The 12,541-nt window shown below is 43.9% G+C and overlaps 1 protein-coding gene across 9 annotated transcripts in view; it reads left to right on the top strand.

The window, feature by feature from the left end:
* The window catches only part of Tmem43 (Transmembrane protein 43), a 52,651-nt gene extending 45,182 nt beyond the window's left edge, over nucleotides 1-7,469 (top strand). For 4 of the 9 annotated variants that reach the window (XM_089563738.1, XM_089563736.1, XM_089563741.1 and 1 more), the window contains 2 exons: nucleotides 750-851; nucleotides 4,095-7,469. In XM_089563738.1, the coding sequence (XP_089419864.1) occupies nucleotides 750-851; nucleotides 4,095-4,430 (438 nt within the window). In that variant the 3' untranslated portion in view covers nucleotides 4,431-7,469. Of the gene's footprint in view, nucleotides 1-667; nucleotides 852-2,217; nucleotides 2,336-4,094 lie in introns of those variants that run through there. The other 5 variants (XM_089563737.1, XM_089563742.1, XM_089563745.1 and 2 more) reach the window with 4 other exon arrangements.
* The last annotated feature ends 5,072 nt before the right edge of the window (nucleotides 7,470-12,541 follow it).

Below are 12,541 nucleotides of genomic sequence, written 5' to 3'. Positions count from 1 at the left end.
TTGGGCCAATGAGAATTGCATTGGGGCAGTTCAGGGCGTGGGCGTACTCTCCTGAATTCATCCTGCAGTTGTTGTAAGGTCCATTGAACAAAATCTGCAATGCCTAGCTTTGGGCCAATGAGAGTTGCATTGGGGTCGTTCAGGGTGTGGGCGTACTCTCCTGAATTCATCCTGCAATCGTTGTAAGGTCCATTGAACAAAATCTGCAATGCCTAGCTTTGGGCCAATGAGAGTTGCATTGGGGCGGTTCAAGGTGCGGGCGTACTCTCCAGAATTGACCCTATAGTCATTGTAAGGCCTGTGCAGTCTTTGGAGTAAGCACTCTCAGGTGGTAAAGGGGGGAAGGACCTTTCCAACTGTCACCTTTTTTCTTCGAAGGGAGAGCAAAAGTTAGGAAGCTTTCTTTTTTTACCCTGCTTGTGTAAATTGCTATGGATTGACACACAATGCCAGCTAGTAACACAAGGTTTATTCGAGTGAATATTGGGTTTGTGGCTGTAACAGCTGATGCTGTAAAACATAGCTCATGCTTAAAGGAGAGAAAAGAGTTAAATTTTTTAGTGGCTGCTTACCTGTCTGTGAAATATGAAATTTAGTTCAATTAGTTCTCATTGGCTTCAGTTGATGTTCGCTTATCCCTTAAATGCTCTTACTGGCGCCACATCAGACTTGCCGAGCCAGTCCACATCATTGTACGCACTGAGCCAGCAAGCACACTGCATCAAGTGGTTGCCCTCTGCTCGACCCAGGTGTCCATAGTGTCCGAATGCGATGGCCGGCATCTGCGCCCCTTCAAGTCAACTGCCGGAGTTCTGGTCGAGCTTCTCGAGTTTGGGGACGTGACTGCCGGAGTGAGTTAGATCGCATGCAGCACTGCATGTTAGTGACTGCCAGCATGTACGACTTGGGCTGTGCTGGAGAAACCTATGCTGCATTGATTGGTACTCCTTGTTTCTCTATTTTTTTCTTTGCTAGTGCAGGTAACATGAACGGATAAAAATGACCATGTCCTTGATTCTGTCTTGCCATGTTTTCTGTGCTGTTTGTGTACTGACAGTGAACTAAACTATTCCAGGCAGTGCATTTCGTGAGTGAGAATAATTAAAAAGAAAAGGAATCTCATCAGCCAGAACTGTTTTAGATCTGCAGGCTTTTCCCCCCATTTCACCTCGAGAGCAAGTTCACGCTTGTTCTTGACGAGTATGATAGTATTGCTGCATGCTTTTTTGAGAGAAAAGTGTTTGGAGCGTGCTTCGAGCATTCACAGAGCAATGTGGCTGACGGAAAAACAAGTGCCACGAATGTGAGGAGCATGCTTATATCTTTGCTCATTAATGTGTGCATGGCAGCACCTTCGAAAATGTCAAAATAGAAGGCAGAAAGCGTGTCCCATGAATGCAGAGTGGTACCTTGTTGATCAGTTTCCAGTCCACATCATGAGCTGTAAAAATGTCCAATGAAGTTTCGCCGTTTCCCTTCTGGTTAATACACTCCCGGATAATACGATTTTCTGGTAAATACATTGACAATTTTGTCATTCTTAACGTATGACACATTAAGGCCTAACCATAGGTGCTCTAACATGCAAGCAGGCCGAGCCTGGGGATGCGAGGCATTGCATATAAACCCGGCGGCAGTGTAAAGGTTTCTCTGCGGGGCATCAGTGTAGTGAGGCAGAGCATCAAAAGCAACAATGTTGCACAAACATACATGTGGGACTATCATGGGGCTGGACAAGACTAAAAGCAGAGGCACAGCAACAGTGGATAAATGCGATGCGGCAAAACATCCGAAAATTACAGCGGTTAAAACTTAAGAGATTCCGGCTGCTTTCACTTTATCAGATTGGATATGTTCCCAAGTTTCTGTCATGCTGAGGGCGATACAAATGAATATGTTTATGAGCACCGGAAAAGCTCTGCCTATCTTGCACCAGCAAGCACTGATTTAGCTTTATACAAAGGGAGGGTTTGATTAAATTCTTTTGTACATTTTCTTGAGTCCCAGTTTTCAATATATCTTTGGGGTCAGTATATCTTTGGGGTTTAGGTCATGCGTTTTCGTGGATAACGTGCTTTTCTCCCGAAATTTTGAGAAGCCATAACTACGAGGTTCTGCAGTACTTGCAGTGTTGTGAGAGTGAAGCTTGTGTCGAGCCTTGGTGAACACCCTCGTATGTTGCACCCCAGCTACTGCCCATGTCCCACTCTGCCACAGGTGATGTTCAAGCAGGCGTACGCAGACAATGGTCTGTCGACGTTCCTGTTCCGAAGCATCGCCTGGTTCATCTCCTTCATGGGATTCTCGCTGCTGTCGCCAGTGCTTCATGTCCCCTGTGAGCATGGTGTTTGTGCCTCTCTGGTACTCCAGCGTCCTCACAGCAGTCTCGTGACGTCTGATGCTGCTGCGTGCATTAGACACGCTGTGATTTGTTATGGGCTGGCTTCCTCTTCTATTTCTGCTCATGTCTTGTCTCCCTTGTTGCCATGTCTGTCCGTTCTGCCCTGTGCGCCCCTCTTGAAGTTCTTGTAGTGGACTAATTGGTCTGTGTGTCAGATTGGCATAGCTGAGTATGGTACCCTTGTCTTTCATGTGTGTCCACGCGTGCATGTGTATGAACGGTAGTTTAGCTATTTGCCAACTAGCCCAATAACTGGTTTGTTGACTTGGGCTATATTCCATCTCAGTAGTTCTGTGCAGCACTACCAAAGCTGCAATGAGTGTACAGGCAACGTTCCGACACTGCTGAATGTAGTGCCAGTATAAAATAGGGATATGGATAGATGGGATAGCATGCTTTAAAGTGCGCATGCACCGAATGCTCTTTCACATCGAGCCTTAAGATACGCTCATGTTACGTATGCAATTTCCCGAGTTTAGCATGCAAGACTCTCTCATAGGTTCAAGAATCATTTTCAAAATGGCGGCCCCCTTCGAAGCAGGACCCCTCGTCTCGGACTGAATTCGTCATTGTTACTCCCATTTTCTGTATGTTCATTGGCCGTAAATGGGCCACTGGGCTTTCGCTATGTGTCATATCGCCTATTACAAAACATATAATCTATAAATTCACTATTTCTTTATTTAGAGTGACGATTCTGCCGCTTCTAGTCTTAAGAGGAGCATTGGTTTGTTGACAAAAATTGTTCCCCTTATAACAACCAGATGGTGCCACTCGACCAAGCTTATCGTTGCGTCTGCGTTTGTGTATGCTGAACTAAAAATATGAATACAACTAATGGCTTAACGTCCCGCAAAATGCTTGCTTTAGCATACGTAAGTGTGCATGTGCTTACAGTACGTAGAGAGCGTCAATTCAGGTTCTTTTCTAACCATATCTGTGTACGCCGTAAGCAGACAAGTTGCGGAGGAACGTGTTTGACGCTCTCTCCTTATTGGCTGAAGAGGTCTCTACCTTCTGTAGCACTGCAAGAAACTTATGAGATGGAATATAGTTTGCATATTATCCAGTGCAAACAGGACCACTAAATGACGCACGTGAACATGGAAAAAAGGTGGCGTATATTTTCATGTTGATCTATCCACTTGATTTGTACTCCAACGATGGGTTTGGGTACAGGGAGCTTGCCAGGAGTGATGTGTCAGTTCTACAAATGCTGGTAACCTGAGCCGCCTTTTGATCTCATGAAAAGTGGCCAGTGTGCTGCTTTTTAAGGCAAAAGCCTTTAGTGCCTCATCATTGTCGACAGAAGGTTGTCAGCGGAGGTGTCATGCTTTTCGGTTGGTCGAAATGGTTATGATGTCAGAGTGCGCGGATTCAAAGTAATGAGGTCAGGCACTGATGCCTGACGCCCCCTTTTGGAGCAGACGACAACTAATAAAAAATAGTTGTCGTCCGCTCCGACAGGGGGCGCAAGGCGTCAGTGGGTGACCACATGACATACCTCGTACAGTCTTGCAGTCAATGCCAAACAGTGCGCCAGGAAAGGCTTTCGCCTTGCAGCACTTTAGAGAGCCAAAGTGCCCCCTGAATTTTTTCATCTTCTTGTTCCTGAAAGACACGCGATTTGATGTGGTGTGGGATATGGCACAACTGTGTAAGTGTCACAGTTGCCGGTCTCTGCTGTCTGCAGCCGACACCCTCCCCTGGCTGCGACTGCTGGTGCCGGCCGAGAGCTCGCCCATGGAGTTCAGTGTCTACGCCTGGCTCGTCGTGGTGCTGTTTGGCTGGGCACTGGCCAGGCCTCTGCACGCCATGTCGGCGTTCCTCGCCTGCATCATCCCCTTCATCACCACGCGCAGGCTCCACCACGAAGCTTAGCTGCTGTGCAGCGAACAGCTTCCTACTCCAGTTTCAGCACTTCACAGACCAATTCAAGCGTGACTGCGTTTCATTGCCAGGGAACGTCTGCAGTATAGATGAAACTGGATCAGGGGTGTTTTTTTTTGTTTCTGCTTTGGAAGTCTAAAATAATTCAGCACAGTTCTACTGGGTTTACTGAAGTGGCATCACTTGCTCGCCTGATGGGCAGTTGTCAGCCCACGCAGTTTTTCGTGGATCCAGCAGTGTTGGCAGTCTCTTCTTTCTCGTCCTGAGGTTTGTTTAGATCTCACAGACTTGTCACTATACATTGTAATCCGGCTGAGAGGTTTGCTTCGTTGTTTGCGAACAAGCTGTCTGAATCTGCATGGCAGCAGGATATTCACTTCAAGAACACTTTTGCCCTTGCCGGCGGCAAGCACTTTTCTTTTAATAAGGTTCACTGTGATGTCCTGGGAGGAACAATAATGGCACAAATGTTTTGAGCAGAGAACAAGAGCAGAGAGCAGTTTTTTCACAGCTGACAGAATTGACAGGTACTATGTACCATCTTCTTCAGGAGTGAAGATCAGTGTTGCCCCTGGCCGCTGAGCTCAGGTGGCACACAAGGCCTTACTGTTGTTAGCAGTGCTACAGATCACTGTATGCAGCCTTGGTGTGAACTGCAGTCACTCTTCGTAGAGGGTTGCCTGCTTTCGACAAAGGCTGCAGGCATTTGAGAGACTCCTGCTCAAAGTTTGCTTGCCTTCAGCGCAAAATGGTTTTTCGCGTTGGGTCATCTTATTTCTGCGTATTTTCGTGAAGCCACTCTGCTCAGTGATGCTCTGCGTAGCTGGCTCATCTTACCAGCATTGACTCTCTTCGTTTTATCTGAATCAATCAATTCAATCCATTTTATTTCCTTAAAGACCCCTTGTTAGGGGCATTACATAAGAGGTGGGTACAACGTACAAGCTAGCACTGCGCACAAATCACAAGCACTGCTGGGTCTGTGATTTAATTTCTGCGAAACTGGTTTCGATGCTTGAAGTGGTAAGGTGTAACTTGACATACTGTGTACCCTGCCATAGCCAGGCAGAGAAAAGCAAAAACCATCATATATATACTTCTCGCACACACATTTGGGTATACACACACATACTGCATTTATTGTTTTGCATATTCCAAATCTTCTGAGGCAAAAACTTCCTGCGTTAGCCCAGTGAAGTCAATGCAGAGATGAACACACCAGAGGTGTACTATGTTGGGGAGGCGCAGTGCGTTTCTCTGATGTTTTTTCTTTTTTTTTTTTCCAATAGATTTTTTTCTTACACACCAACTCTAAGGCTATATATATATATCTAGTCAGCACTGTCCTCTGGGCAGCTGAGGATGGGACCAATGTTTTTAGTTTCCCTTTATTTACAACTTAAAATAGCTACGTGTTGCGCTGTTGCAGAGGAGGACACCTATTTTTCGGCAGGCAGCAGGGTTGCGATAGTCGGCATGGCTGGTTTAGTGCCAAAGCAACATTCATACGTCACGCGTACCTTGGTACGAAGCGAGCGCACTTTAAGGGGGTATGAGGAGATCGAAGGTGACTTATCTATTTTTCGACTTAGAGCGATAAAATTTGGCAGACTGGCTTAGAACAGCATCAAACAACCAGATATAAAGCTTCACAATTACACCTCTAGTAGGTTCCCTTTTATCATTGTTTATATGTTGTTCACATGTTGCTTGCTTGTGGAAAGCCTGGCATGACAAAAAGTTTTAATATTTACTAAGAAGTGTAGTGTAAATCAAGTCTCTCTTATTTTTTTTTAAATTTCTCTGCTCTTTTATTTGGAGGATACAATATGCACCTTCTCTTTAAGTTTAGAATCTATCATGCTCTAATTACCATGTAATAAACATGTGAGCCTAAATGGTAAATCCGAGACTGTCTCAACACAGACCCCATTTCAGTGATCACAACAAAACAAACGGGGAAAAATCCATGCACCCATTGCTGTGCTATGCTTTCCACGAGCAAGGTATTAAGCTCAAAACAAACTTTTGAGAAAACAAGCCTGAAAGTTCTAGGCTATCACACACTGTCTATGTGTAGATGCCTATGTGTAGATGGAGCGCTTAAAGTTTATTTTTAGGTGAAATATTTCAGGACAACATAAAATCAGTGTTGGAGATGCCAAAAAGTGTGCTTTTCAAACATTGATTTTTTTCGAGAGTTTTGCAATCTCATCCCCATATCCCCCCTTAATTCTGAGGCGACAGCAAAGCATGAGCGAACAATGCACATTGCTTGTTGCGTAGCCCTGTCATTGTGCCATGTTTAAGTGGCGGCCAGTTTGCCTACCGTTGCATTATTCCTATGCTTTGGGGATAACACGGTGTTGTGGTAGAAAGCTGGTTCAACATTTAGATTATTTTGCTGTTTGTTTTCTGGGGTTGGCTCGCTCACAAACAAGCACTGTTCTCTTGTAACCGCTGGAGTGCTTTTCATGAATTCAATGGAAGGAACGCCGACCAAAAGGTTATAGTGTGCTAGCTTGGTACAGGAGGACCACAACACAAAACGGGGCACTATCAATCTCCAGAAAGAGTGCTTTTGCTTTAAAAAAATAATGGTACAAACAAAAAGCTCTTTCTGCACTTCATTACTAGCAGTGCATGCTTTATGTTGAGTGTGTTGGGTGGAGCACAAGGCTGTAGTTGTATTTCCAGCCCCACTGGCGGACGTAATGCTTTACGACATCGACTTCAGAGGGACTTGTGCTTTCTATGAAATGTAGAAAATCGTTGATGTTTGCTTTTTTTTTTTTTTTAAGAAGTGCTTCCGAAGTTTGTAGTTTATATAGGCTTTGTCGTTCCTGGCTAAGTCATTGCGAGCAATTGTGTGTAATCATATTCAGTGTTTTCGTTGTAAAGCACGATAATGTGCATCCCAAGAAGCACTGACGATTGCTACCAGCAACCATGTGCACTATTGCAAGGCATGGCAGAATGGCTGTGCTACCCGTATCAATTGTGTCCAGGGCACACTGCGGCTATTATGTACAGATGTAACACATTCCTATGTATGCCACATGTTAGGCTGGGGGAAAGTTTTTATTGCTTTGTTTTATTGCTTCTTTTTATTCAGAGTCTTTTATCACTGTTGGCATTTGTCTGCAATTAAAGTGCACGAACCTGTGCAAGCCTGTCATTTCGTGGAGTCTCTCTTTTTTTTTCTTCACACATAGTAGCCCCTTCTCCTAGGAGTAAATCTAGGAGTAATTGAGTAGCTGTGGATGATGTCGAGAAACGGATGTAAAGAATTGTTGGTTAAATCAAACTCTTGCCAAGTCTTTCTAAGAATACACGCAATTTTTGCTTTGCATACGGAATGCAATTGCACATAAGATGGATATACTGAACTCTTCAGCACAATGCTGTGCCCACTCCATTGGCAAGTGGCAGGCTTTGCCACAATACTCGAATGGCTGGTATTGGTGCCAAGCATTTGCTCCGCCACGGAAGGTACTGCGACATGGATGGTTGCTTCCAGTTTCTTCCTATGAGGCTATCCAGCTCAACTCTATTGTCAAGAAAGTGGTCAAAGCAGCTGTGTTGCCTGCATAATGTAGCTTTTGGCCTGGCGTACCCGTTTTCCACGCGACATTGCTGTCGCACTAGAACGCTAACCTAACTGGCGTTGGGCGCTTTCAAACTGTGCTTAAAAATTCAGAAAAAATCTCTTCCTGCATTGTAGCAAGTGTCCCCCCAAATGGCTGCTGCTTTAAAGACTCAATTGCGCTGCTTTTGCACGAGTTTTTGAGACAATTTTATGTTTGGCATTTTGGCAACATTGAAGTATTTCACGATTCTTGACCTTTTCGCTGTACTGGGGTTTGACAGTATTGTACACTTCACATGCTCCCTTCATCGTGTTGAGTGACAGTTCTGTACACCTTCAGAACTGAAGCCAACAGCAATGAAAGAAAACTGATGAGGCTGGTTGTACTCTGAGCAAGACAGTTATCAGCACTCAAGACTGTCAGTACCGGGACTAGATGCCACTAGGAATTGCGCACTTTCTGTTGCTGGTATCGCATCAGCATCTATAGAACAAAGTGGCACACTCGAAAATATTTCATGGACACATGGGTTGTTCTATCCTGATTCACGGTTAAGCAATGAATGTTGATATTTCGCAGCATTAACCGTGTGGGATTGTCCTTCACTTAAAATGTGATGCAGCAAATAAAATGGCCAACTGGGTTGAAAATTTCAATTTCTCACTATATTTTTAAAGCATTATTAGCCTCAACCTGAAAGTGCAGGTGTGTGGTGAAGCCTTCGAGCTAGTTATGCGATGTCGGAAATGGCGAGAAAATAAATGAGACCTTGAATGATGACGGTAGCTAACCTGGAGAAATAAATATTGCTTCGACTGGGTTTCGAACCGACAGCGGCTCCAACAGATCAGCTTCACTGGCCACTGCACGAGAGCACATGCTTTCACCACAGCCAATCACGCCTTGGGTTAAACTGCAACACACTCTTGCGCTGTGCATTGCAAATCGTCTTCATCAACTTCCGTCTCTGCACAAGTCACGAAAGAAAAGGAAATGCACTTTCAATCGCACTTTCGGGTGCGTGGCATTCATGTCCACCTGCAAAAGCCTGCTTTTGCAGAATACTTGTTGGTTAGCAATGCTAAACCGCCAGAATTTTTTTCATAACCGCATCTCCATCTGTCTCTTGACAAAAAATTGTAGCAAAATATGCAGTACAAACTTAGAAAGTTTTTTTTTTGTTTCTTTTAACGTCTAGTTGTCAAAGAAAGTGGATGAATCGCGGTTGTGATGGGCCCGGCACATTGCAAATTCCACGGGTTTCTTATGACTGACCACCACCATCTGAACAGTACAGATCAGAAGGTCAAAGCTTCCACTGGTTTCAGTGCCACATTTCTCTGATCACATGCAAAAAGAAGGCAATAAACGAGGCAAGCGATGGAATAAACTTGGAAAGTTGATCTTCACCTTTCATGCAGCTGCAGTAACTTGGTTCTTAATCATTTTGTAACGAATAACGATAGAATGACCGTTTTTCACACATCAATCCCGAGAAGGGCAATAAAGCTTTCCATTTTTCTATATCATCATCATCATCAGCCTGACTATGCCCACTGCAGGGTAAAGACCTCTCCCATGCCTCTCTAATTAACCCTGTCCTTTGCCAGTTGTGGCCACCGTATTCCCTCAAATTTCTTAATCTCATCCACTCATCTAACTTTCTGCCGCCCCCTGCTACGCTTGCTGTCTCTAGGAATCCACCCTGCTACCCTTAAAGACCAGCGGTTATCTTGCCTTTGCATTACATGCTCTGGCCAAGTCCACTTCTTCCTCTTGATTTCAACTAGGATGTCATTAACCGCGTTAGTTCTCTCACCCACTCTGCCCGCTTCCGATCTCTTAATGTTACTCTTATCATTTTTCTTTCCATAGCTCACTGCGTTGTCCTTAAGCTCAACCCTCTTTGCTAGCCTTCACGTTTCTGCCCCATAGGTGAGTACGGGTAGAGTCACTCTAGTACGGGTAAGATACAGCTGTTGTATACTTTTCTCTTGAGGGATATCGGTAAACTGCCATTCATGAACTGAGAGAACCTGCCATATGCGCTCCACCCCATTCTTATTCTTCTAGTTATTTCCCTCTCATGATCCGAATCAGTGGTCACTACCTGCCCTAAGTAGACATATTCCCTTACTACTGCCAGCACCATGCCATCAATTGCGAACTGCTGTTTTCTTGCTAGACTGTTGAATATTAGTTTGGTTTTGTTCATGTTAATTTTTAGCCCCACCGTTATGCTCTGCCTGTCCAACTCATTGATCATGCTTTGCAGTTCGTGCCCTGAGTGACTTAGCAAGGCAATGTCATCAGCGAATCGCAAATTACTCAAGTATTCTCCATTAACTTTTATCCCCAACTGTTCCCATTTCAGGCCACAGAATACCTCGTGTAAACAGGCAGTGAATAGCATTGGCGAGATCGTGTCTCCCTGCCTGACACACTTCCTTATTGGAATTTCATTGCTGACTTTATGGAGAACTATGGTAGCTGTGCAATTGTTATAAATGTCTTCCAATATTTTCAAATAACACTCTTCCACACCCTGATTCTGCAATGCCTGCATGACTGCTGAGGTTTCTACTGAGTTGAATGCTTTCTTGTAATCAATGAACACTATATATAGGGGCTGGTTATATTCTCTATCACCTGATTGATAGCGTGAATATGGTCTATTGTCGAGTGTCTTTTACGAAAGCCTGCCTGATCATGATCATTTGGCTGATTGAAGTCTAAGGTTGTCCTGACCCTATTAGCGATTACCTTAGTAAATACATTGTAGGCAACAGACAATAAGCTGATAGGTCTCTAATTCTTCAAGTCCTTCACGTCTCCTTTCTTATGAATTTAAGATAATGTTAGTGTTTTTCCAAGCTCTAGGTACGCTCGAGGTCACAAGGCATTGCGTATACAGGGTGGCTAGTTTTTCGAGCACAATCTCTCCTCCATCCTCCAACAAATCTGCTGTTATCTGATCCTCACCGGCTGCTTTCCCTCTTTGCATTGCTCCTAAGGCTTTCTTTACTTCGTCCTTCGTTACTGGCAGGATGTCCTAATGCTGTGCTCTACTGCCTCTCTCAGTAACAACCTGATTGCAATCGCTACTGTATGGATTTGTGTAAAACTCTTCAGCTACTTCAACTATCTTGCCCATATTGCTAATGACATTGCCCTCTTTGTCTCTTATCGCATACATCTCGTTTTTACCTATGCCCAGTTTTCTCTTCACTGCTTTTAGGCTTATCTCCGCTCTTTAGAGCATGCTCGATTTTCTCCATGTTAAACTTCCTGATGTCGGCTACCTTGCGCTTAAGTGCACGTTAAAGAACCCCAGGTGGTCGAAATTTCCGGAGCCCTCCACTACGGCGTCTCTCATAGCCTTAGTTGCTTTGGGACGTTAAACCCCATAAACCAAACCAAACCAGTTATTAACTTCGACAGCTCTACTCGTTCTATTCTCTCTATGGAATAGTTATTTTTGTGAGAAACGTTTTCATTTAAATATGCATGCAGTAACATTTTATTTCCCTAAGTACTGGGCACCTAAAAAAAAGAACTGTAGTAGCACACAACCTAAGGAAACAGCAGTTGGTAATGCTAGGCCATGGTATGCTGTGTCCTGTATTACTCCACTAGCCAATCACAACAGTAAATGAAATCAGCTTTTTAATGTTTTACTATATTAAAGAAGCCAGGCGAAAAAATTCCACAGCTTGTAATTTTTTCTTGTAATTAGCTTCTTGTTTAAGTAGCAAGAAAAGTATTAACGACGAAATACTCTTTTTTGTTGTGGAAGAATTCTGTGCGGCAGAACTGAATCTGACAAAATAGCTTTACTGCATAGAAAGGGGTTTTGCGAACATGCTGATAGAAAAAATTTGCACAAATCCTCCTTAATTATTTAACGCTTTAGGGATGACTTTACCTGAGTAGTAATTGTAACTACCCCATATCTTTGAATTAACCGGATCGGTACAGGCCATCGCTTCAAACTAGCTGGTTAAATTTGAGTCGGGAATTAAGGGACTGCAGCAATTCTTTGAATTAACCAGGACTTCTAATGAACTGAGTTCGAATTATCGAGCTAGGTTTTACTGTAATAGTGTTCCAGCTGCGTTCAAAGCCAGCCAAGAAACAGTCTAGTGCAGTCGCAAGCAAATATGGGGGAAAGCAGAGCTTATTGGCTGTTGAGCAAGAAGTCTGGGCTAGTTGAAATGGCTACCACTCTTGCATTGAAATCTGTTAAAAAAGAAACAAAAGGCTAAGCAAAACGAGACAAGATTAAAAGCATTTGAAAACAATTCCAAATGGTTTGCAATAGGGGATATTCAAAATTCCACAAGTGCGCTTTCCCACACAACTATGTTGCCAAAAACAAGATTGTCGACTTCGCTATAAAGAAAGTACGTGGGCTACAGGATAGGTGCTAAAGGTGTGGATAGAATATAAGAAACGTATTTTGTAAGAATCGAACAAAAAACCAATCTTTCTTGCTTTGTTTAAGCTGGAAACGCATGGTCAGCCATCTTGTTTTGGGCAACATTGTTATGCGGGAAAGCGTACTTGCGGAATTTTGAATATCCCCTGTTGGAATGCATTTTGTCTTCAAGCTTTTGTTCGACTAGGGCAGACCACAATGCATGAAAGTGATGAAAAAGTG

Source organism: Amblyomma mixtum, chromosome 10 (genome assembly GCF_055824585.1).
Source record: "Amblyomma mixtum isolate Tamu chromosome 10, ASM5582458v1, whole genome shotgun sequence".
In the NCBI taxonomy this organism is placed as follows: Eukaryota; Metazoa; Arthropoda; class Arachnida; order Ixodida; family Ixodidae; genus Amblyomma; species Amblyomma mixtum.
This window is presented reverse-complemented; position numbering and strand designations above follow the sequence as displayed.